Source organism: Trachymyrmex septentrionalis, unplaced genomic scaffold, assembly GCF_001594115.1.
Source record: "Trachymyrmex septentrionalis isolate Tsep2-gDNA-1 unplaced genomic scaffold, Tsep1.0 scaffold97, whole genome shotgun sequence".
Classification (NCBI taxonomy): Eukaryota; Metazoa; Arthropoda; class Insecta; order Hymenoptera; family Formicidae; genus Trachymyrmex; species Trachymyrmex septentrionalis.
Window position 1 is genome coordinate 2,006,041 of NW_017306160.1, and position 26,324 is coordinate 2,032,364.

General features: G+C 27.9%; 3 protein-coding genes and 1 pseudogene across 5 annotated transcripts in view; 2 read left to right on the forward strand and 2 right to left on the reverse strand.

Moving 5' to 3' along the window:
- The window catches only part of LOC108756168, an 8,024-nt pseudogene extending 2,680 nt beyond the window's left edge, over nt 1–5,344 (reverse strand).
- A 13,205-nt stretch (nt 5,345–18,549) lies between these two features.
- On the forward strand, nt 18,550–20,378 carry LOC108756205 (ubiquitin thioesterase otubain-like). Its single transcript, XM_018499826.1, has 5 exons — nt 18,550–18,733; nt 18,801–18,853; nt 19,196–19,495; nt 19,743–19,943; nt 20,054–20,378. Exons 1-5 carry the CDS (start codon nt 18,691–18,693, stop codon nt 20,249–20,251), a joined length of 795 nt encoding a protein of 264 aa, XP_018355328.1. The 5' UTR covers nt 18,550–18,690; the 3' UTR covers nt 20,252–20,378.
- A 551-nt stretch (nt 20,379–20,929) lies between these two features.
- Nucleotides 20,930–22,211, reverse strand: LOC108756215 (UPF0693 protein C10orf32 homolog). 3 transcript variants are annotated; one of them, XM_018499839.1, is made up of 4 exons: nt 22,157–22,211; nt 21,606–21,668; nt 21,298–21,541; nt 20,930–21,232 (listed from the first exon to the last, which is right to left on the reverse strand). In XM_018499839.1, exons 3-4 carry the CDS (start codon nt 21,433–21,435, stop codon nt 21,053–21,055), a joined length of 318 nt encoding a protein of 105 aa, XP_018355341.1. In that variant the 5' UTR covers nt 21,436–21,541; nt 21,606–21,668; nt 22,157–22,211; the 3' UTR covers nt 20,930–21,052. The 3 variants fall into 3 exon arrangements, with proteins under 3 accessions (XP_018355341.1, XP_018355340.1, XP_018355339.1); XM_018499838.1 differs by lacking the exon at nt 22,157–22,211 and having other exon boundaries at nt 21,617–21,960; XM_018499837.1 differs by lacking the exon at nt 22,157–22,211 and having other exon boundaries at nt 21,606–21,960.
- Nucleotides 22,212–24,048: 1,837 nt separating this feature from the next.
- Nucleotides 24,049–26,324, forward strand: part of LOC108756190 (putative uncharacterized protein DDB_G0289963) — a 4,326-nt gene continuing 2,050 nt past the window's right edge. The window contains exons 1-2 of the mRNA XM_018499803.1: nt 24,049–24,337; nt 25,124–26,087. Coding sequence (XP_018355305.1) covers nt 24,095–24,337; nt 25,124–26,087 — 1,207 coding nt within the window. The 5' untranslated portion in view covers nt 24,049–24,094. The remainder of the gene's footprint in view (nt 24,338–25,123; nt 26,088–26,324) is intronic.

The following is a 26,324-nucleotide window of genomic DNA, read 5'->3' on the forward strand; positions in this document are numbered from 1 at the left end:
ACTGTAGATATAATTTAAAAATTAGCTACTTCTAAAATTTTTGTAAAAATTAATCTAATATTAGTCCATTTATAATTATGGAGATTTCAAATCCGCGTTCTACATAATTAGAAACAACAATTTCTAATTATCATCTGAATTTTATTAATCGTTAGCTTACATATTCTGCAACTCTAAACTAGTTATATTAAATTTTCTTATTTAAAATTAGATCTTATATACTTCACCCTTTTCAAAGTTATTTTTTTGTTAAATCTCCTTATAATGTAACCTGTAATCATTCCAATAATATATGGACCAATTCGTATCCATGGTGGGTAGTATATCACATCTATAAGTCTGAACTGTTCGTCCAAACTGTAATAATAAAAAAGTGTTTATTTACATAATTAAATGATAATAAATAACGGGCAAAAAGTAAGAGTCAACACGTTTCTTTGAAATTAACAAAAGAATATATAATATTTCAATTAATAAAGGTAAAATTACATAACAAAAAAATCGCAGATCAACATCAATTATCGCAAATGATCGCATATTCATAACATTCACAATTTTCGTTATGTTAATGTCTGAAGAGGGCTCAATCCGGTAGCCGAAACTTGTAACGTTATGTAATTTTACTTTTGTTAATTGAAATATATTCTTTTGTTAATTTCAAAGAAACGTGTTGACTCTTACTTTGCTCGTTACTTATTATCATTTGGTTTGTATAGAAAGAGTCCTTTGATTTGTTACTTATTTACAATTAGTTTCACAAATAATAAGATGCTCTGCAACTTACGTCGGAACATATTCATAAATGTATGAGATGTAACCGCTTAAGATAACTGAGGCTATCAAAATTATACTTAGTATGACAACAGCCACGTAAAAATATCTGAAATTTATAGCTTTTATTTATTTAGATACATGCGCTAAAAATATGTAACATTCCACAGTCATCGATCGTTTAACCTACACAGTTGATAGAATTAAAAGCGCCAGACCGATTATATAGTACTGCATATCGTTGGATAGATACCAACTCCAGGACAAGCACTATAAGAAAATTTTAATATTATAATTATAATTCGGAATAAGAAATCTCTCTTACACATCTCAGAGTGTGTGATGCCAGAATGATATTATAATTAAAGCTGTATTTCAAATTTTCTACCGAAAATCTATAGTTTACGTTACGTGCACTACAAATTTTTAGTATTAACAATAAATTTTGGAACATAGCATAAATTGGCGTTCGTACCATCGTATTAAAAGCAAACAGATTATGTATGTACAAGACATTTCTCCACCAGTATTTTGCGCAAGTTTTGTGTGATATCTCTTCAACGTAAAATTGCGAAGTCTTATCGTACCAAGCTGAGATCAATTGCGCTATTCCTATCATCATTATATAAGCCGGTGTCAACCTTAAAAGAAATTTCTACATTTAGAAACTATAAAGAAAGCAATTATTATTATATGGCACATTGTATTTTTAAATCGTATTTTCTGTTATTTTGTACATATGTATCATTGATGCTGTCATGCTTACAGCTTCATTCATTGTTTGCGTAAATCAAAATAACGTTAGAAACGTACCGGATATATCTCTTTAATATGCTGACAAAGAATTCGTTTAGCTTCTTTTTGTAATGAATCGGCTTACTTCGTCCTTTGTCTATTTTATTCTTTAAATTCATGTAAGCTAATAAAAATCCGCTTAAAAAGAAATAAGTGTCAACCGATACGAATGCGTTGCTTATTACTTGAATAGGGATACCTTCGGCGAATCTCAACATCCATGTTTTATTGTCTACATACGTGAAACGACGTTATGCATGGAAAACGACACATCAGAAGACGTAAATAATCTCAGTTCTGCAATTTTTGTGCCAGTACACTTACCGTAGAATTCCAACATGTAAAATACGCTATGAAATATGATAATCCAAACCATGGACAGAAATTTGATACCGTGAATGACGACTATTTCTTCGGTGTCCAATTTTGTGTTAAATATTATCTTCGTACTTGTGTAAACGGAGAAACACATTAATACGTTCCCGATTCTACTTTTCTCACATGAAAACGACAAATCTGTCATTGTCATCTCCTTGACCGCGTTTTCTATATCTAAATTAAAATTCACAGAATGTGTATTCATTAAGAAATGCGAACGATGTTTGCTGGCAAATACAAGAAAACTATTAACAAGCAAATAATTGGAAAAAAAGATATTCTAATAAAGGAATAAATAATATTGTACAAGAGAAAAAATATCTTTATTGCATTTTGGAGTTTTATTAAAATAATAATTCCAATTTAGTAAAACTGTTTAGTGTGTAAAACGTGAGCGTGATTTTTTTTTAAATATAAGGAATATAACAAAAGCAGTATTACAAATAATCCATTATCGAAAGAGCTACAAAAATCTTATAATTAGTTGGACATATACTTACTAACGACAGTTTTATTGTTTTCCTTTAAATATGTTTGATATATGAATATATCGTATATTGTTCCGCTTATCATCATGACAAAGGTAAGCACTAAAGCAACACTAAAATGATAAAATTAATATATGCAGATATCTTTTCCATCGCTTTTTCATATTCTCGGAAAAAGCATGAAAATTTAACGTATATTATTATTTTATTTGTAAAGTTAATTTTTTATTGTTTATGTTTTTCAACATACCATATAAAAGGTATCGCACCACTTAACAACCATTGGTGATCATCCTTTAAGTTTTTTACCTGGATCAGATTGAGGTCCACGGAATAGAGATCATTAATTAAAAGGACTCTATCTCGAAATATTCCCTCTAGAATGAAACTTATATTATTCGTGGAACAGGATGCGGGCAAACAGAGACCGAGCGTAATCAGATCCTATAACATATATAAAATTTTTTATATATTGGATATATAAAAAGTACCGGAACTTCTGAATTTCTTGAAAAATATAAATTTTATAAAAACAATATTTCAGGTAAAAGTTGTAAAGTTTAAAAAGATTTATTTACACTAAAAATGAAAATAAAAGTAACAACTTTCAAAGGCTACGATTTTGACAAATATTATCATGAAAAAATGTACTAAATTTTAATAAATATCTGTTTAAACAATATTAATTATTTACCAAATAATAAATGTATATTTTTTAAAACAAGAATCATTAATTTGATTTATTATTTTTCTATTTAGTATATTTAGTTAAATATTTATCATAAATAAATGTTAAGTTAGTACTATCCAAATAAATAATTAATAAAATTTAATACATTTTTTGTCATATAAATCAGATTTATTTAGATGTAATGTAGAAATATGCATGAAATGTTTGATTTAAGATTGCCTGACATATATTGTTAAAAAATTGGACTTAAAATAAAAATTTAAAATCTAAAATAAAAAACTATTGATTAAAAAGATGATATACTCTAGATAATTTCAAGAAGAAAGAACTTACTTCAGTAAATATATTGATGTGATATTGAAGAGTACTGTTGTGTCTAATATAGGCAACAAAGTAATTTAGTTGGAAAGGTGGGAACTCATTCAGCGAATCTCGGTATCGCGTGTTATTTAATATGTACCGGTTTGCGAACTCGAAAGGGGTCCTGTTCATTATATCGAGGCACTGACTACGACTGCCCAGCCAAAAATTATTTCCATAAAGGAAACCTGATTTGAGTTCGCCACTAGAATCCAATGCTTGAAGACAGAAGTACACAATTGTTATTATATTTATGTTACAACATTTTAGTATATAGTGTTTCTTATTCATTGCTACTTAATCACTGAGACTTTTATTAATTGCTAAAGACAGGATTACTATTAATTGGAAAAAACAAGTCTTACAGCGTATTAGCAACCCGAGCGGGTGTGCACCAACTTGGGTTGGATTAACTTGGTGTTGTATGCTCTCCTAATGTGTAACGTCAATCAATAAGGTAACATTATCCAACCCAAATCGGTACCAACTCACTTGGTTCGAAAATCAAGTTCAACATCTTAACACTCGGGACTGTAAGGCGCTTTGTATTTAAAGTTTATATAATTATGTTTTCTAATAATCATTAAAACTATATTGAATTAAATCGCGACAATGTTAAATTAATAAAATTTAAAAACATCTAAACAATGCGAGATATCTAACAGAAATAAGAAATAAGAAATTTCATCGGCTCTCAATTTATTTCTGAAAAATTAATTCAATTTAAATGAATGTTAGTTCAACATCTTAACACTTGGGATTGTAAGGCGCTTCGTATTTAAAGTTTGAATATTTAAAAACAACTTCCATTTCCAATCATATAATTATATAATTTCAACATTATTTTATGCATTATTATTATGCATTTTACAAATAAAATTTGAAGATATATAATATAAAATAATAATTAGATTTTGTAATAACAAGTATGAAACATTTTTATAACCAAAGTAATACTACGAAAAATAATTTTTAATTGCTCTCTTTCGTGACTTATTACTAACTTTTATTCAGATCGCTTTTTAATATAAACGATAGTGTTAAACTATTCAACAAGTTAGCATGAATATCCTCGTCGATCATTCAGAAATGTGTGACGGTTTATATTGTTAGCATTTTGTTAATAATGAGTTGCAATTATAAAACTTGATAATTTGAAGACATATTTGCGACAATCGATAGAAATCATTATATATGTTCTTTACTGTCATGTTCTCATCATAATGCTCAAGATGAAACGATTAATTATTCGTTACTAACATATTGCTGTCATGTTGCAGACAAAATGTATCACCATTTATTTATTTTATAAACGTAGATAATTAAGCAACAAGATCGATTTAGTTTCGCAGTTATTTATTAATTTTCTAATGGTATAATAAAACAATTCAACATGAAGTAAATGCGAGATTATTATTCATGTGATTAACTTTCTTGATTTTGCATTTACTTTATTGATCCGATAAGTATCAAAAATTAATCATGATTAAGAATGAATTTTACTTACTTTTTAAACCCCACAGTATCCGTTGATCGACAGCGTCTAGGAAATCTCGTAATTCCGTTGCACATGTTGCCGAACCGAGAAGACTAGCTCTCGAAGCGATGGTATAGGCGGGTAATAAATGAATAATATTGTTCTCGTTAGAACCGTGAAATTGTGCAGAAACGCAAAATAACGTAGCGAAATGGTAGATATACGAAATAAACGCGACATAATGCATGTTTTTGAATCCAAAAATTACAATCACTTTTACTTCCTCGTTAATGCAACCTGTGATCTATATCGATACCGACCATGAAGTGATCAATTTCAGAAATACAATAGAGTGAAGTGTAAAGAATGTTTTGCTTACGTAAAGAATTTAATGCACAGATCTAGAAATATTTTCTTCGCCGAGATAAAAAAGACACGTTTATCCCGATGAATAATATATTAAAAATGCGTTGTTTATTAACTTCGTCCGTGCAAACGTTAATGTAATGTTTTAGAGTTTTATTAGAGAATATTCCCCATTTGATTTGTATAATGCAGATTAATATTGGTCAGCGAGATTTGACGACCGCGATTCGAAGACTGGTTTATATAGAGAGAAATTACAGAATTTATAGTGAAAAACAAAATCCCTTTCCCCGCGACAACTTTGTCGATGTCGTGGCGGAGTCCCACGTTACGTGCACTGCATCATTTGAATACGTCGACATCTTGAATATAGCAATCTAATGAAAAATTAGTTTCACTGCCAAGTAATCAGTTTCACTGCCAATTAAATATTTGGCGTTGGTAAAATTGATCCAAATAATTCTTTAAAAAAAGCATTCTTAGCACTTTTTTCACTTTTTTTTTTTAAAGATAAGTTTATATAAATAAACAAACAGACATTTGTGTTTTATTTTTTTATTTAATAGAATTTAATTTAATTAATCAAGATTGTAGCATCTGGGTTTTAATTTTTCGTTTGATACATTAATTTTTTTCGAAGAGTAATAATTTTTGGTAGAGAATTAAAGTTGCCATTATTTGGATTGGGATAAAAACATCATCAATAAGAATATCCTTGAAGAAAAATTAAAACTACTATTAATTAGGTTGGATACTTAGATTTTATTCGAGAAGCACGTATTCTTTTTACCTTTTTTAAAAGGTGTAAGTTTGTACAGATATCACGTGTTTTATAGTGACAAACGCCTTTATAAACAATTTATCTTATAAAATATAAATAATGGAGAGCATACAGCCACAACAATAGATGTTAACGCAAGTTATTTATTTAAAATTCACATATAAAAAAGTAGACGTTTCAGTCAAGATTTGACCATCGTCAGTACAAACTAGATCACAAAAAAAAACTTACAAAATAGATTTTAATTAAGCAAAAATGGCTAGTTCGAAGGTGTTGCAATAAAAATCATAATAAAATTACAAAAAAAAATTACTAAAAAGAAATTACATAAAATTAAAAATATTATACAATGCTCGCAAGTTTATAGATGAAATAATTTTTTTTATAATCGCTTGTGGTATGAATTTACAGCGTGAATAGAAATCAAGAGAGTTACATTTAATAATGTTTTTATCTTCTGATGTATTTCTCTGTTACGATTCCTGTTTTCTTAAGAAGCAATGAGCAATTTCGTTTTATTTTGTAATTGTTTAGCTACCTTCAAACATTTTAAATTTAAATTTACCTTATAATTAACTTCAAGGAATAGATTTTCATGTATTTGTGCGAAATTTGGAGAAGTTGCTTTTTCATTATTATTTTGTAGTTTAATTAACAATTACCAGCGTGTAGTTTTCATCTGATCTCCTTTTGTTAAATATTAAGTTATAAACAAGTGGAGATCGTAATCGAATAAATTGCTTTGTCATTATCATTTTCTAGCTTAGTTAACAAATACCAGTATATAATGGAATTTCGACTTACTTTTGTTAAATATTAATTATACCAATAATAATAACCAATAGAGAAAAATCACTTTTTCATTATTAAATTTCTTAGTAATATACTAACATGATGTAGCAAAATGGTAATATTTGTTTATAATTTTATATTTAAATGTCATAGCGATTAAGAAAATGTGCAATGCAAAAATATTATGTCAAGTTATACATTACGTTAATCTAATAATTTAATGTAAATTTTGTGGTTAATAATTTAATAGTTTTTGTGTGCAATGTAATTGCATTTATATAACTCTTTATCAACGGCGGGATCTTGTTTGTCTACAAATCGATTGCCTACAGTGTTGTTTGCCTACTTCACTTTTGCCGACAGTTCGTTTGCACACAAAAATTATTGCTTACAGTTTGATTGCCTACATGCACTTTTGCACACAAATACAAATTTTAGAAAAGTAATGTAAGTAAACGATACTAGACAATCGATTTGTAGGCAAAAGCAACCATCTCTTTATCAAGCAATATAAAAATTTAATTGTTTTTTTAATTTTATATAAAAATTTATTGTTGAATGTTATACGAGCGGTTGTTTAATATATTTTTATTATAATCAATAAAAATTTAATTATTATTAAGTTAAATAATAAAGAGCATACAGCCACGACCAAAGATATAAATAAGTTATATATTATTTAAAACAAATTCATAACAATAAGTAGACGTTTCGGTCAAGATTTGACCCTCTTTAGTATAATAAAAATGAATACGTTAAACATTAAAACTAAATATGCAAGTCAACTGATAAATGTAGTGATAGCAGGTAACAAAAAATTATTATTTCCTTACAATATTAGTAATCGCAACAGATCAAAATAAATTAAAGTAACAGTTAATTGTTGTCGCGCTATACGTAAGTTTGTTCAATTAGTTTTTAAAAAAATAAATTTTCTAAAAAATTCTCTGGAATCTAAGCAGGAGCATATTTCTTCTGATTGTTTTTACAGTAATACGACGATATCTAATTTACTTGTTGAAAAAATTTTTTGTTTTTACAATAGAACTTAGTACTTGCGTGTCTCTTCGTGTGGGGTTCGTCGTTTTTAAATGAAGATTTCTTAATTGTATCATGACGAAAAAAACTTTTGTATTTTCTTTCTATTCATATAGCGCGATAACAATTAACTGTTACTTTAATTTACTTGGATCTCTGTTGCGATTACTACTGTATTGTAAGGAAATAATAATTTTTTGTTACTTGCTATCACTACATTTATCAGTTGTCTTGCGTATTTAGTTTTAATGTTCAACATATTCATTTTTATTGTACTGAAGAGGGTCAAATCTTGACCGAAACGTCTACTTATTGTTAACAATTTAAATTTTAATTATTATTATTGTTATTAAACATCTTTAAGAATATACAGTACTAATAATATTTTAGTACAAGAAGTAATGTGCATGTATTTTTTATATTATATACTGAGGCTCCCTAAATTAATAACAAATATTTTAATAAAAACTTTTTTGATTTTTAAGATAAATATTTTAATATGAAACTATCGTGACTACTATAGTTTTAAAATGAGAAGAAATCATTTTGTCAACGCCGTGTAAATTTTAGCTGTGTTATACGAGATCTTAAAAAATTCTTCTCATTTGAAAACTATTATAGACTTGAAATTATGTATTAAAAGTTTAATTTAAGTACATTTAAATTACAATAAATTGGTCATTAAATCAAAATGTAGATATTTATTATCAGTTTATCCTCTAATACCCCCTCTACTGTCTTATGTGTTTAAATTTCTTTCGTCAACGTGTATTCTGTAAATAAAACAGACTTGCCATAATCACATGGTCATTGTTGGAAATGGGGCGGTTAATAAACTTATCGGAATCTTTTATGAGAATAGTCTTGATGAGTTTTGGATCTCGTAGCATGAGAACTGGTTGCGTTGTGGCGTACAATCCGATGTATTTTGCGTATCGATTGAAATTGTATATTCTTCGGATAATATCAACGAATGACGTTTGGCGAAATATAATTGGTGCCATGACACCTAATATTGGAACAGGTGGTATGTAAATGATACCATGTCTTTTAAAAAAGTTAAAATTTTTTAAGAGATAATAAGCGATAAGAACACCAATCACGATTGATAACACTGAGATCGACCAGTATTCCATGATAAGTATTACTCGAAAACTTAATATTTTATGAAAATTAAAATAATATTTATTAAAGTTCAACAAAACTATTCGCGAGAGTGACTGATGATATTATATATAGCAGGCCAGCAATGTTGTTGATAGCAACAACTAAAAGCGACTGTCTGCACATTTACAGCACCTGTTCTATATTTTTATACTTTAATATTTTTGTTTTAGTACTGAAATACTTTTAATTATACGTAGGAATCTTTCTGATCCTAAGCTCTGCATAAGTGATACTTATAAAAAGTTTAAAAAGAAAAAAGTATTAATTATGGAAATATATATTTTAAACGTATTTTGCACGTGTTTTAAGCTTTTATATATCATTTAGAAATCTATATATATTTGCATTCTCTCTTGGGACCATCTATCTGTATCGCTTTTGGGGCAAGCGAGACCAATTTAATTAGACGGAAATGTAGTTACAGGCCCGAGGAGTATAGCGAGAGACAGTATTCTCGCCGGAGCATCACAGAGGGAAAGCCTGCGAAAACGTGGGCGTTAAATTGTGGTGAAATTTGCAAAGAGATCCGTCTCTTCGTGATAGTAACGCGTGCGACACCACCGGGCCAATTTCCCTGTGGCAATTCCTCACGGCATCGGGGGAGAGAGTACGTCAATCTCGACGAAGCGATGCCTGAAATGTTGCAATCGTTTCGTGGAATGTGCACCACATACGATAGATAGACGATCGACAATGAGTTCACGAAATTATAACGAAGAACGTATGTAGCACACAATTAATTTTTCTAATTGCAAATATTTTATGCCTTTTCATATGACATACTATAGGCTTTCTTTTTCTAATGCTTTGTTTCATTGTTTATTTTTTTTTATTAATAAAGATACATATATATTTGCTTAATACCGTTATGTTCCTTAAGGTTTAGCGTTTCGATTGAAAAAAAAAGTTTATAATATGTTTATTTTGTAAAAGTTATAAATAATTGAGTTTGGGAAATATGTCGTACCACAGTGTGCTGTTCCGGTAATTTAAGGGTCAGTATTCTTCGCACGGGTCGTTGTTACACGTTTAGTTAAATGAAAAACTTATACATATCTGTCGATTAAAAGCAGGCTGAGCAGGCTTTAATAGTTAATTTATTAACATCGTGAAACATTTGTTTAATAAACAAAAATTGTTCGTAGCATTTATCGATAACGTTCACGAGACCAAGAGTTGGCTCGCGACACAAAGCTAGCTGGCACATTGCCGAACATGAGAATAAATTCTTGTCAATTTATTATTTTCTAAACAAGAATCTTCAATCTTAAAGTAGTATTTTATTATTGTGTATAATATACTGAAAGAAATAATTAGAATATGGCATAGTATTTTTAATTGGTTGCAGCAGCCAATTTTTGGCTGCGTTAGCCTATCCGTAATGTCAATATAGAATTTCGATGCTGTGCCATATTTTTCTAATTTGCTGTAGCAGCCAATCTTTTCTTTTTCAGTGTACATATGTATAATTAGCATAAATAAAATTTAATTGCATTAAATGTAGTTTCATATAATTATATTGTATGATTTTTGTTTCTTAATAATTAATCACGAAGAACATCGAGGATTACTAAACATATCAGAAGTATATACAAAATGATTCTTAAGTATTGTCTGATACTTTTAAAACTGCTTTTTTTATGTCATTTTATAAAGAAATGTTTATTGTATATAAATATATATGATCTTAAAACTCTTGTTTCGGAGATATGCACTGAAAGAAAAGATAATTGTAATTACTACAATTTAACTATAATTTATTGTCATTTTCAATTATATATCTTTGTAGAACTGTAAATATGATTATTATTACTAACGTTACAAGTAATAATGATAAAAATAAAGCTCCTAATTATAATTATTTTTACCATATAATTATAGTCATAAACCAAATATTTTTCTTTCAATGTAGAAATCTAAAAAAACATTAATTTTTATGTCCAACATTTTTCTAAAATATTTACATAAAAATATTTAGTATAAGTATATTTTTAAGTTAAATTATAATTAAAAAATTTCTCTAAATGGATCTTCCTGGTCTAATTTTCCAGCACGGTGATTTAGCCAGACATGAAAATCAAATATATACCGCAGTAATATATAGTAATATTTATCTGTGAACTGTCATTTCTTCGCGTCCGAGATTCATACAGTGCACATCTGATATACGTTCGCTCAATAGAAGGCGAGAAGTTCGCCAATTGACCCGATAATTCGTTCTATCAGATTTTTGTTAGCTGCAGCAGAACGAACAACGTCTTCCTCCGTCTCCGGTGCGGCGCAGCGTAAGAACTAAGAGAACCGAGCACCTATGCTGCTTCGGAAAATAATCGAAGATCTTGTCTGTTCCATGAACCATAGGAAGAAGCCGTGTAAATCAGATTAGACGCCATTTTGAAACTAATGAGCCAGGAAACGGGACTGAATCAAGAGAGGAGAGACGGAGAGAAAGAGTGATTTCTCTCTCCACTGTACTCCACGCGATTCCTCTTACCCTCCTTCGTCTTCTTTCTCTAACCTCGCTTCGCCTCCGACCTCTTCCGCTTCCTCTGAAATTTCCAAAGCATTTCGCTCTTATTTCCCTTTATTCCCCTCTTTGTTCTCTTATCCCGTTCTCCCATCCCTGTCTATATCCTTTCATCCATTGCATCCTGGATCGGCCTTCTGTCCCGTTTACGTCCTTTTCAGTACTTGCAAACAATAACGCATTCCTGTAGCCGCGGCACGGTAATTAACCATTTGTTAGACGCTGCGGAAACAATGGCCCTCGTTTACTTGCGCGTTATCTCCTTTTACTTGTACAATAGTACGCTGGTACAGCATGATTAGCTTTAAAACAAAAACAATCGGGATTTGCCGTTAAAAATACGCTATTTTACAGCGTTCGACAAGTTGATAAATTTGCGAAACAACAAGATATTTTACTATAGGAATCTACTAATTTGCAGCTCTTGTTAATCTCAAGTGATCGAAGTTTCGGCAAGAGGCTTCGACAATTCGAAGAACGGATGGCATATTTCTTCAAAGTTGGCAGCATACCTCGTTTTTTTTCCTCTATTTTTCTTCTATTGCATTTGTCTCTTATTTCTTCATGAAAATCATAAATATGCACATTTATTCTTTACACGTAATTCATGAGACTTTTCCTTTGCTATCTTCATTCTTTCTAACAATATCGTAGAAAGTTTTAATTTTTGAACCCTCATACATTAAGAATCTGTAAAGCCTTCTTTGAACAATAATAATTCATATCAGAGTTCAGCATAAAATTTTATCTACAATATTACATTAATTTTATTTGTAATCTTATACAATGTAATATGAAAGAAATATATTGTAGATATCACGCACATATAAAAGTACACGGAGAGAATTTTCTTTCAAAATTTATCCTGAAAATACGGCAGTTGTGGTACAATACAATATTTTAAAGATTTTTATCATGCACTTTAGTAAAATAAATCAAACTTATTTTATACTTTATTGTACTTTTAATGAATGAGAGAGATTTACATTAAAATTCTTGGAAATACAATGTTGTCCCGATTATCGTATTTTCAGGGTAAACTTTAAGAAAAAATTCTCTCTGTGTATATATTAAAACATACATACTTTGAAATGCACGCTGCATACAAATTAAAAAATATATCTAACGCGAGACACTATCACGTCTCTTAATAATTATAAATGGAAACGCGATTTCTACTTTAAAATTATCTGACCCAAATCATAAATCGAAAATGAATTTCATGTTTTGCTGTGAGAAACGAAATGAAGAACTGAAATAAAAGAGAAATTTTTCATTGTAATTTTATTTAAATGTTCTCAAATAAATTCTACAATCTAATTAACTCTATAATATGTCGAATGTGATATACGACGTGAGATTTGAATCGAGAAAAGCGAATCATTAAAAAAGTTAAATATTCTTTTCAATAGTTACACAGATCTGCAAATTTTATTTTTTTTTTACAATTTATAAAAGAAGAGTAGATTTTTGTATGCCGAAACCAAATTTGCAAGGAGAAATACTATATCCCGTACTGTATCAAGTTTAGAAGTTAAGAAAAATGTGGTTAAAGTTTCTTAAAAACGCGTTTTTACTATTTTTTAAAATCAATCAAAAAATATACATATATTAGCTCCTCTTTTATAAAGCAAAATTAAAAAACAAAATCATATATAGGTCATATATAGGAGCAATATTGGTTGTAATGTAAAAAACTACTTTTAAAAATTCGTAACTAGCGAATCCATGGGCGAGAAATTTCAAAATAAACTCAAACTATTGTTTAAACATTGTATTTTAATATAAAAATATTAATACCTCGAATCTCTTGCGCGCTTTATTTTTAGGAATGGGTTTTAGTCACACAATATCAAATAGAACAATTGTCTCATGCAGTACCAGTATGAAACCACTGCAAATAATAAAAATTTCAACATCGGACTCAATGTAAAAATAAAAGATCATATTTCATAAAACAATTATTCCATTAATATAATAATATAAATAATCATAATTTTTATGTTAATGAAATAAATATTTTTTTTCGTTTAAAATATGATCTTTCGTTTCCATATATATCTAAGCTATTATTGAAATTTTTACTATTTGCAATATTTTTGCATTGGGATTGCATAAAGTACTTTATTTGTTCTACTTGACACTGTGCAACAAACCCATATAAAAATTGTATAAGAGGTTCAATATAATATCGGTAAAAGTTTCAATATTTTCATATTAAAGTACATTATTACGCATAATTTGAGCCTTTTTCGAAATCTATCGCATATATCGGAGTTATCTATGAATTTTCAAAAGTAATAAAAAAAGCTTTTTCACAAAGTGATCAATCCCATTCCTTTTCGTAAACTCAATATGATGGAATTCTTACTTACATATTCGGATTCCGCTTAAATTACTTACAAGAAGCTGATTCTGATTTGCGAACCATAAAATGTAGACTTGTGTTACCTTATTAATGTGCATAATAAATGTTATGTTAGATATAGCAAATTTTTGACTATCCGCAAAATTGACAGTGTCTATAATCCTCAGCTTCCATGATTTGACGTACTTTCTCCAATATCAATTATCGCATTAATTCTTGTCTTTAGCAAAATTATGAAGACACAATGAGAGAGAACAGTACGGTAAATTTCGGTCTCTTATGCAGTTTGACCTATTAATTTGTTATTCCGTCGACGTGCTCGTATCTCCATTGCAGTTCTTTCTTGCGAAGTTAATTTCGCCCGGTCGTGTTAAATCAGAGAATTTAACGAACGCTTCCTTTTAACCGATAAAATTTGCTGTTTACGACGCTTATTTGCATGCGAACGAGATGAGAAATGTAACACGGAGAAATGATAGTCGCGCTTAATCGCCGAAACTTCTAGTGTCTACTAGCGTACAGCGAAAGTTTTACGTGTATGCACAGAGAGAGAAGAAAAAAAACTTTGACTATTAATCCCAAAAAATAGTATCCCGTACGCGCAGTCCCGTCCGTGGCGGTGGCTGCTAATCAGGATGACGTTAAGCCGCTTAGCCGAGCGTGCGAAGCTAAATGGTGATAATAAAAACAAGGGTGCATAAATTGTACAAGTGAGACAAACGATAATTTCCAACCATTCAATTAGGGATTTAATCCCGTTTACAGATAGGATATTCAAGGCAGAGTATCTTCCACTCTCTTCTGTTCCTGCCAGTCATCTCCGAGTACAACGTCCGCCGGATCTACATATGTTTAATTTTGGTCGACGATACATATTTATCTGTAAAACACATTTAAAAAACATGCGCAGTTAATCCATAAAAATAACTAAAAGTATAAGAGTATACATAACTGAACGAAAGCATTGCATATGCTTGATTAAATTTTCTTAAAGCTAAAATTTTAAAATTTATTAAAATAACGTGACCAGTTGATTAGAATTGTCCAAAAACGTCATTGTTTTTTATAATTAATTAATACAGTTATTTATTTATTATTTGTAATAACTAAATATATAGCATAAAAGAAATTATTTATTATCTATCAAATAAATAGTCATTAAATTAACTATTTGTTTATTAGATAATAAATATTTCTTATATTTTTAATATACATAAGTAATTAATTTAAGTCTGAGATAAATAAGAGATATATTTAATTATTTATTCATTTGAAATATTGTCACTTCCCGGTAACAAATTTTTCGTGCACGAATATATGTATAAATATGTATCAACATACTTAAACACGCATAAATATTCATAAATGACAATTTGTCATTTATGGTGAGCGAGGTGGCTTTGACTAATATTGACACAATGTATACAACATCGTTTTTATTTTATGTAAGTTTTTATAATATCATTGTTAAAAAATTTAATATTTATAATAATATCACAATGTATATGACACCGTTTTTATTTGTGTAAGTTTTTATAATATCATTATAAAAATTTTGTATTCATGATATTCATTTAGCTTTATATAATAAAATTAATATTTGGATAAGAAAGAACATGCGAGTTTTATCGTACTTCACCACCTTAAATATGGATAATTGTACCGACTTTAATTACATTTTTGAATAGACTTACTTATGTAATTTAGAATTTGATTTCATATGGAGAAAGACCCAAAAAGAAAGATTGAAACGTTTATTATTTTGTTATTATTATTCACACGAGAATAAAGACATTTATGTGTACCCGAACAGCTGGTTTTGAATCTGATTGGCTTTTTTTATATATATTTTATTGAATATTCATAAACATGTATAATTATATATGAAATATATCCATATATGTTCATACATTCTTTTTTATTTGTAAAATTACTTTTTAGTGTAATAAAAATAATAATAGTAATATGAAAACATTAAAAATAATTAAAAAGATAATTTTCGCACTATTTGTTTTAGAAAAAATCAAGTTTAAAAGAAATATAAAAAAATACTTATGTATAATTATATATAAAATTATGTATAATTACGTATGAACAATTTTTTTTACATTTTTCAAAACTTGTTTTTTTCTAAAACAAACGATTCGAAAATTATCTCTTTAATTATTTTTTATGTTTTTACATTACTATTATTATTTCTATTACTAAAAAGTAATTTTACAAAAGAAAGAAGGATGTATAAACATATTTCATATATAATATATAAATTGTCGCAGGTGAACTCGAATCTGTTCACCAGACTGGAAGAGCAATATATGATTGCAGGCGCGATAGTGAAACTATGCCAGACAGATTAGTACCAATGCTCTCCTGGGCGATATACCTACAGCTAATTACCTGCTGTGTCACGCTTCTGCGGTAGGAATCCTAATTATTCGCGACTTACATTACCGGAGTTGTTTGAGGAAACAACGAGAGAATTTAGTTGAACAATCAAAGTGAACTGGAATCCTCGTGAGATTAGATTTGAAGCGGACAAATCGCGATCACAAATTGATCGAATCCCAAAATTAAAATTATTCGAGGATAGAATACAAATTTAACTTGAAAACACAGAAAATCTAAAAAAAATAAAATTATTGCAGACACATATATATATATATATATATATATATATATATATAATGTATAAAACGAGATACGAAAATATTTTAAAAAATGAAAAATAAATAAACCATAACATAAAACATCAACAATAAAATACAATAAAGTTGTATAAAATCATGATAAAAAATGGGCGCTTAACAGAAATATGATTAGTCATTAAAAATTGATAATATTATTTAACAAGTTTCAAAGTCTAATATTTTTATATCATTTGCATTTTTACATCACATGCATGGTTACTTCTTATTTTTATTGTATTTATGAAGCACATCTTTAATTGTATAATGATATTAAACAATATTTTTTAAGAAAAATTAACAGTAATTTTTGAAAAAAATTTATATTTATTAACGATTGATCCACAATTGGATGCACGTATTGCGTACGATAATACATATATACACATATCTGTGCACTCATGCATATATACATATATACACATGTGATCATATAGATACAGGGTGCAACCTTGCCTAAGCTGAAATAAACAAAATTATTAATTGAAAACGTACGTGTATAAATTCCATTGTGTTTACACCGCCATTTGCACAAGTAATTTAATATACCAACAATGTAGACATATATTATTAAATATTGTTGTTGCTTATTTTGTAAGTAATAATCAAATTTTTATTTATAAATTTTAGAAAAATATACATAGAAATATACATAGAATTTTAGAAAATTTATAAAATAATAAAATATTAATATAAAAATATATTAAATAAAATTTAGAAAAATATACATAAAATAAATAATTACCTCTATCTGCTAAGCTAAAAAATTAAGTTATATTGTATATTAATGTATTACGTCTAATATATTACGTAAAATATTTTAAATAAAATAGAATTATCATAATTATCTGTCTATATCTGAACTAACAAAATTTAATCGTAAAATTAGTTTGTTTTGTTAAATTAATTTCTTAAATAAATAGAACTCTTCTTTAACAGAAGAAACAATAAGTTTCTTTATTATTTAATAATGAATTAACAAATCGAACGTTTGAATAAACCGCTATTACTAGTTACTATAGCTTTAAAATATAATTATATGTATAGTCTTCTACAGTAGAGGTCAGTAAAGACAATGTATATATGGAACATGAATTTACCTACAAATGAAATGTTAGATTTTTATGTATTAAAAAATATTTGTTAATATTAAATGTTATTTTATAATCAATATATTAGAGAAATCAAAATTCCAAATGCTTATAAATATATAATAATTAAAATTTTCTCAATCAAATGGTAATGCAAAACATAATCCATTATTGATAACTAAGTTAAATTTATTCGCGGTTGTATATAACTTAGGAATACAAAATATGAATCTAATATATTTTGTTGATTGGAATAATAACAAAATATTATTTGACAGAGATGACAAAAAATTTTTATGATTTAGAAGTATCATTTTTAAACATAAAATTTATTTACTGTTTGCTTATAATTAAAATTATTATTATAGTATATAAAAGTATTTTATATTTTTAGTATACAAAAACATAATAAATAAGTTAATTAACATTTTGTAAAGATTATCATTTCCCACGTAGAAAATGTTTCTAAACTATACTAAACTATAGAAAATTCAACAACAAATTAATCAAAAAACTCTAAATATCTAATTAGCAATAATGTAACAAAAATTTAATTAAATTTGAAAAAGGTGTTTAATTACAAAAGTAACCTAATTTTTTTCAATTTGTCATTTTTCAATATCACTTCATCGATAATAATTGGCATAATAAATTGTAAATTTGAAATTAATTCAAAGAATACCGCGACGAGTCGATTGTGCAGCCACCAGCCAGTCGATTGTGCCATTACCATCTGTATTAACTCGTCACGTAAACTACCTAGATTGAATCTGTTCGATAATGCTGCCAACACAAGAGCGTGAAGCACAGCAGCAAACACTGGCAAATATCTTTTCAACTTCACATGGAAACATCGAGCTTTTGTTTACGATTGATAATTTGACAGCCGTTGTGAAATTTAGCAGTCTTCTGAGATATGGAAAATAACTCGCTTAAGGAGCAGCCCGTAGAAAATACAGGTTTCTTAACGTAATTTATTATTGAGAAATCAAGCTGGGTAATTTATTATCCTAATCTTTATTACAGATGTTAACCAGGACGAGTTGATACTTCAACAACAGAGACGTATCGAGAAGGAGGTTAATATGCTCTTTGTGTTATGTTTAAAATGTATCTTTGAAGACGTATTAGTTTTATTTAATTCATGTGATTGAAAATAAAATTTATTATATATTCAAATTAGTTTTATAGAATTATTTTTTTTATCTGTGGGAGTCTCAATGTGAAATAAAGATTATTTATTTTATTAGTTATAATTTATTACTTCATAAAACATAACTATATTCAAATAATTATATTTTATTATTTTTAATAGTATTACTTCGTAAAAAATACTAATTTGACAAATTATAGAATGTTTTCTTTTGAATGAATACTAAAACTTCCATAAGATTTTTTAATATTTATCTTCTGCATTTCAGATTTCGGAATCTATAGCATTAGTTGGTGAAAAGGAACCACTGAAAAGCTTAGAACAAGAATATGCGGAAGATGATGTATATCTTTCGAAGGCAAAAGCCTTGGCTCAAAAATATTCTTACATTAGGAGAACTAGACCAGATGGCAATTGTTTCTTTAGAGCATTTAGTTATGCTTATTTGGAGAAATTAATTGGGAACAAAGATGAGTATGATAAGTTTCGTGATCTAGCTTTAAAAAGCAAGGATAGCCTTGTAGCTTTAGGTTTTCCCCAATTTACAGTTGAAGACTTTCATGATACGGTAAGATTACTCTTTTAGTTTTAAATTATTTTATTTACATGTATTAACTTATAAACATAAATTATGAGATTATTTCTTGAAAAAAAAAAAATATATATATATATTATTATATAATATACAAGATTTTTATAGCCTGCATAGTATATATAAATGTATGTGTATATGATATTTGTATTAGCTAATATGATGGCACAATATAGAATTTATTGTGAGGAACAAGAGTTGTTTTCATGAATTTTTGTTACAGTTTATGGAAGTTATTGACAAAGTAGGTGGTGAGACAGAGTCCAGTCACATGGAATTACATAAATTATTCAATGAACAAGGTTATTCCGATTATGTTGTTGTGTATCTTAGATTAATTACATCTGGTCAGTTGCAGCGTGATGCTGATTTTTACCAACATTTTATTGAAGGGGAACGTACTATTTCAGAATTTTGCCATCAGGTTCGTACGTTCCTGTTAACATTCCATTAATCTTTTTATATTAATATTTATTTTAGTACATTTTTTTTATATTTATTCTAATATATTTATTATATTTCTTTTTTTGCTAGGAGGTCGAACCAATGTATAAGGAATCTGACCATATTCACATTATAGCAATGAGTAGTGCCCTAGGGACTGGTGTTAGAGTTCGTTACATGGACAGAGGTGCAGGAACTGAAGTAACTGCCCACGACTTCCCTGAAGGTGCTATACCAGCTGTGCACTTATTATATCGTCCTGGTCATTATGATATTCTTTATCCTTGATGAATCTGACATTACGTCGATTTTTTTAATATGGTATAAAATAATTTCTAAAATGGCCAGATCTAAACTTCAAACTCTATTTAAAAAAATATTTTAATTATAATACAATGTATTAACTTCAATTCGAAAACAAATCGATTTTGTGTATACATTTTAGAAACTCTTTAAGTGCGTTTACGTATGAGTTTGTCGATATATCATAATGTTTATAAGAATTATTTTTAATTTTAAGGCTAATTGTCTGGAATAAATATCAAAGAAACTGATATATTATGTTATTTAATTATTCCTCCCTTTTCTTGTTTCCTTATTTAAGTATTTACATAATTATTTCCCTATTTAAATATTTATATAAATAATGTACAAATTCAAGCATCTAAAAAAAAACATACATATTGAAGTAATCTTAAAGAAAATATTATTTTAACTTTATATTCCTTCCATATAGAATAAGTCATATTTTTATTTATACATATAAATTAATATTTCAAATAATAAATGCAACGCATATTCTTTCTTAATCTACAAATCACAGAAATTAGACATTTTCTAGTCTTCATATACTTGATAATAAAAGATTCATAACAAACAGAAAAATAAGAGAAAGTCAATGTTACATAAATAATTTTCAAATTATAATATAATATATCACAAATTTAGAAAGACATTGTTCTTAAAATTAATAATCAATCCTGCAATATAACATCAGCATAAATATTGTTTAAATAAATACATGTATCCTGCAGATATTCATCGCATAGAACTCTTATGTACATAAAATATGTATATGTATATCCTACATTATCGTTGCATAGATCGTACTTGCTCAGTGACTTCTTCTAACATTGTCGAACTTTTATCAACCGCATCCATTTGATATTCCAAATGAGTAGCAATGAGTGCAAGTTTCTTTAAATTGGATTCTATCATTTCCAATCCATGCTCCTGTTGTGCAAAATTTCTTGCCGCATGCGTTAAAATCTGTTAGAACAAGATATATTTTCAAACAATTTTTTCAGAAGCCAATTAGAAAAATAAGATATTACTTCGTTGCTTCTGGAACCTCGTTGTATCTGCCTAGCAAGTGAAGCAATATTGTTAACATTAACTTGCACTCTATCTGCCAATCTCATCTTCGACTCAATGAACAAGCTACGTGCGCTTGTACTGGATGCTGAAGCCATATTGTATTGTTTTTCATTAATTGTCGGGTAAGCCTTACTCTTAATATTATCCAGGACCGTGGTGTTTTGATTATTGGTATTTTTATGAGAGAAATTATTTCATTATCTGAAAACATTACATTACAATTGTAAGCAATATTTCTTGTAATTTGCATCTTATCTAATATTACCTTAAAGATACCTTTTTTTATATATGTACACTTTTACGCATTTGACGTTTAGATGTGTTGCATCTAAAAGAATGGATCGATCTTTACACACCACACAGCGTTATAAATGATTACAAATGCCTTGCAACGAATTTGACATGCACTGACTGTTGCTGGCTGCTCTTTATAATTGCACGTTTTTAAATAATTGAAAAGATAAAGGAAAAGGAAAATAGTTTGATTATAAAAGGCTGTTTTTTATTCTTGCACTCTCTAAACTGATGTACATACACGGTGCAATAAATTGAAGTGAAACAAATGTATATTTGTTATTGCACCGTGTGCACCAGTTCAGAGAGTGCAGAAATAAATAAAAACAGACTTAACCAACTTCACGAGTGACGGTTAACTCTTAACCGAGTTCAACTTATTCATTATTATCTTTTTTCAATTTTAGAATTAGAAAATGATGAGAAATAAGTTGAACCTCAGTTAAATTAAGCGTGAGTTGTAAAACTGGATCTTAAAGAAAAACTTTAGAGGTTTGTTGCGCCAATGTTACTCCTAATTACTGTTAATCACTTCACGCGCTTATTAGAGTAAGTAGTTATAGCTTCCGCACACTAGACGCGGAAATACTTACGCGCGGCAAAACGTGACGTGAGCCAATAAACTTATGCCTAGTTCAAACCGCAGCAAGCGTCAAGCAGTAGAGCAGCAACCAATCAGCGAGGCGATATTTATAGTGGCGTAAAAAAAGTACGGCTTTGCTAGTTGGTTGCTACTCTGATGCTTGCTGCTTCTAGTCTGAATTAAGCATTACAACTTCTAACATGTTCATTGGTTCCCGCGTCGCATTTAATCAAACGGCAAGCGTTTCCACGTACTGGGTATCAATCATGAAACTTTATCTCTAGAATGGAAGTGAAAAGTGAAAATTATAACCATTGAAGTTAAAGGAGAAATTTTTCACTTTTCACTTTTCATCCCTCTGTTGATACCCATCCAGTCAACGAGTTAATATCAGTGTGCACTGTATGTTGGAATTGGAGCATGCGTCGTATGCGACTCGAACAAATTTTTTTGTGTCAAACGCTTTAAAGACCGCTACACATAAAAGTATCTAAAGTGCAAATGTATAATAAAAGTATATTTTGATCGGTAAAATATCTAATAACAATTCCGCTAGAAGTGTGATAATGTCAATATTGGACTCTCTATCATTCGAGACGTTTATCTTAGGTTTTTATCATTAAATAATTTCATACTTAGTAGCCTTTATACATATTCCATACAAGTACTGACAAGTGTAGCATAGTGCAAATGGTGCAATTGGCATTTCATTGCCCACCGACGAGATACTATTAAAGATCGTCAATCCTGGGTAAATTCTCGGTGGTATAAAAAGGGCCCGGAGGTAATTGAAGAATGCTGACATTATCGACAATTGATATAAATTTACTATTATTAACATAAATATTTGGACTCATACATTATTAAATTTATGATTTTTTATTACATAAATGTTCCATAAATAAATGCACACTTGTAAAGCTATAATATCTTATATATTGTAGAAAAATTACAATTTTTTTCTCTGCAGTTATCATCTTTGTTGATAATCAAACTTCGACGATAATACTGAAATTACAATTTTAAAGAAAAATCGAGTATTATTAAGTTCTAAATGCATAAATACGTCTACTAAACTAATAAATCATAAAATTAGTACAATATTATCAGTTTTTAACCTTTAATTATTTCAATATTTACAAAGACGCGAATTCCCGATGTAGGATAAAGATATCGGTCTTTAATAGTATCCGCCGTATCGACTCAGCTTATAATCGGGACCACTCTACCAAGATTTAGTCTCGTTGGTGCATTGCCTATTTTAACCTAGAATTCATCTCACGTGAGAAAAATAATTTTAAACATTATTTATATTACGTATTATTAAAAGTATATTTATTGCATTTTTTTTTTAAGATTACAGGATATATTTTATTGTCTAGGAAGTATATATGAACCAGGTAATATCATCAGTACGTCTATTATTTAATAAACAATTACAAAAGAAAGATATTTAATCTTTAAGAGTTCATACTTACCTAGTATTGAAAAATCTGTATAAACTATTAAACATTCACTTGTTTATGAAAATCTATAAAATGACCTGAGTATCCGTAAAAATTATGATATCTAATTGCTCAAAAACTGAGTTACTTTATCCTTAATGTTATGTGATTTGATAAAACAATTTAATAGATTTAAATAAAGTGAATGTTTTGACTTTTTGTAATGCTTATCTTTTTGACCTTATTGAATAATACAAAACTTAAGTATGTACATGATTATTAGTTGATCTTAGAAAATAAGTTTGTAAAACATATTGTCTTATATAGTCGAGTTAAACAAAGTTGATATTTATATCTAATAATGATATAATCTTTGAAGTTGTTAATAAACTGGATTATGTTTTAGTAGATAGCATTATTTGTAATATCAGAATGGAATATAAGGATAATGATGTGCACAATAAAAAAGAATCTCCTGACAAAAATATCAAAATTAAGATGGAAACATCACAAGATGAAAATAGTGATTTGAAGAAAAAAATGGAAAATAAAGATATCCATAAAGTTAAATATAGAAATAAAGATATTAGAAAAGCGACAAAAATGTCACAAAGTGAAGATAGTGATTTAACAAAAGAATCAGAAAATGAAGATGACTATAAAGTTAAATATAAGAAAATTGAGAAAAAAAGGACAATGTCGCAAGTTGAAAATGATTCAATGGAAAAATCAGAAAATGAAGATATCCATAAAGTTAAATATAGGAATAAACACATTAGGAAGAAAATAAAAATGTCACAAAGTGAAGATAGTGATTTAACAAAAGAATCAGAAAATGAAGATGACTATAAAGTTAAATATAAGAAAATTGAGAAAAAAAGGACAATGTCGCAAGTTGAAAATGATTCAATGGAAAAATCAGAAAATGAAGATATCCATAAAGTTAAATATAGGAATAAACACATTAGGAAGAAGATAAAAATGTCACAAAGTGAAAATAGTGATTTAACAAAAGAATTAGAAAATAAAGATGACTATAAAGTTAAATATAAGAATATTGAGAAAAATATTGAGAAAAAAAAGACAATGTCGCAAGTTGAAAATGATTCAATGGAAAAATCAGAAAATGAAGATATCCATAAAGTTAAATATAGGAATAAACACATTAGGAAGAAGATAAAAATGTCACAAAGTGAAAATAGTGATTTAACAAAAGAATTAGAAAATAAAGATGACTATAAAGTTAAATATAAGAATATTGAGAAAAATATTGAGAAAAAAAAGACAATGTCGCAAGTTGAAAATGATTCAATGGAAAAATCAGAAAATGAAGATATCCATAAAGTTAAATATAGGAATAAACACATTAGGAAGAAGATAAAAATGTCACAAAGTGAAAATAGTGATTTAACAAAAGAATTAGAAAATAAAGATGACTATAAAGTTAAATATAAGAATATTGAGAAAAATATTGAGAAAAAAAAGACAATGTCGCAAGTTGAAAATGATTCAATGGAAAAATCAGAAAATGAAGATATCCATAAAGTTAAATATAGGAATAAACACATTAGGAAGAAGATAAAAATGTCACAATATTCAGATAGTAATTCAGTGAAAGAATTAGATAAAGATGCCCATCGAATTAAATGCAAAGATAAAAATATGTGGAGTATAAAAATATCACAAAATGGTAGTGATTCAACGGAAGAATCAGAAAATAAACATGCTTATGAAGTTAAAAGTAAAAATAAAGATATTAGAAGTAAGATAAACACATCAGAGAATAAAAATAATGATTCGATGTACATTTCGGAGAATGAAGATATTGAAAAAAGGATAAAAATATCACAAAATAAAAACAAGAAAAATAAATACACTGATAATGTTAGTTCTAGAGATGAAAATGTGGAAGAAGAGTATTGCGTTGAAGCAACACACTTAATCCATAAAGTTAAATACAAGAATAAAAATATCCAGAATGAGGATGAAGATAACAATTCAATGGAAATATTGGAGAATAAAGATATCCATAAAGTTAAATATAAAGGTCACAATATCCAGAATGTGAAAAAAGTCTCAGAAGATGAAGATAGCGATTCGATGGAAAAATCAGAAAATGAAAATGTTGAAATTAAATGCAAAGTTAAAGATATTGGAAGTAACATAAAAATATCACAAGATAATAATTCGATGGAAAAATTCAAGAAAAAAAATGCCTATGAAGTTAAACTTCAGAAACTTAAGAATACAGATATCCGGAATTGGATAGAAATGTCAGAAGATAATGATAATAATTTAATGAAAAAATCAGACAATATAAATATTAAGAAACGCAAAAGTAAAAATATCGAGAATGGAATAGAAATACCACAGAATGAAGATAGCGATTTAAAGAAAGAGTTGAAGAGTGAAGATACAATTGAATGTAAGGATGAAGGCATAGTAAAAGAATATTGTATATAATATAAGAATGTTATATAAAAATATTATATTATATTTTTTTAAGACTTTAAATACAAAGCGCCTTTTCGGTCGAGTGTTAAGATGTTGAACTACTATCTAATATACATTCAATTAAATTGAATTAATATTTCAGAAATAAATTGAGAGCCGATGGATTTATCGGATTCACACAATCAATCTGAAACAAATAATCCCCCCC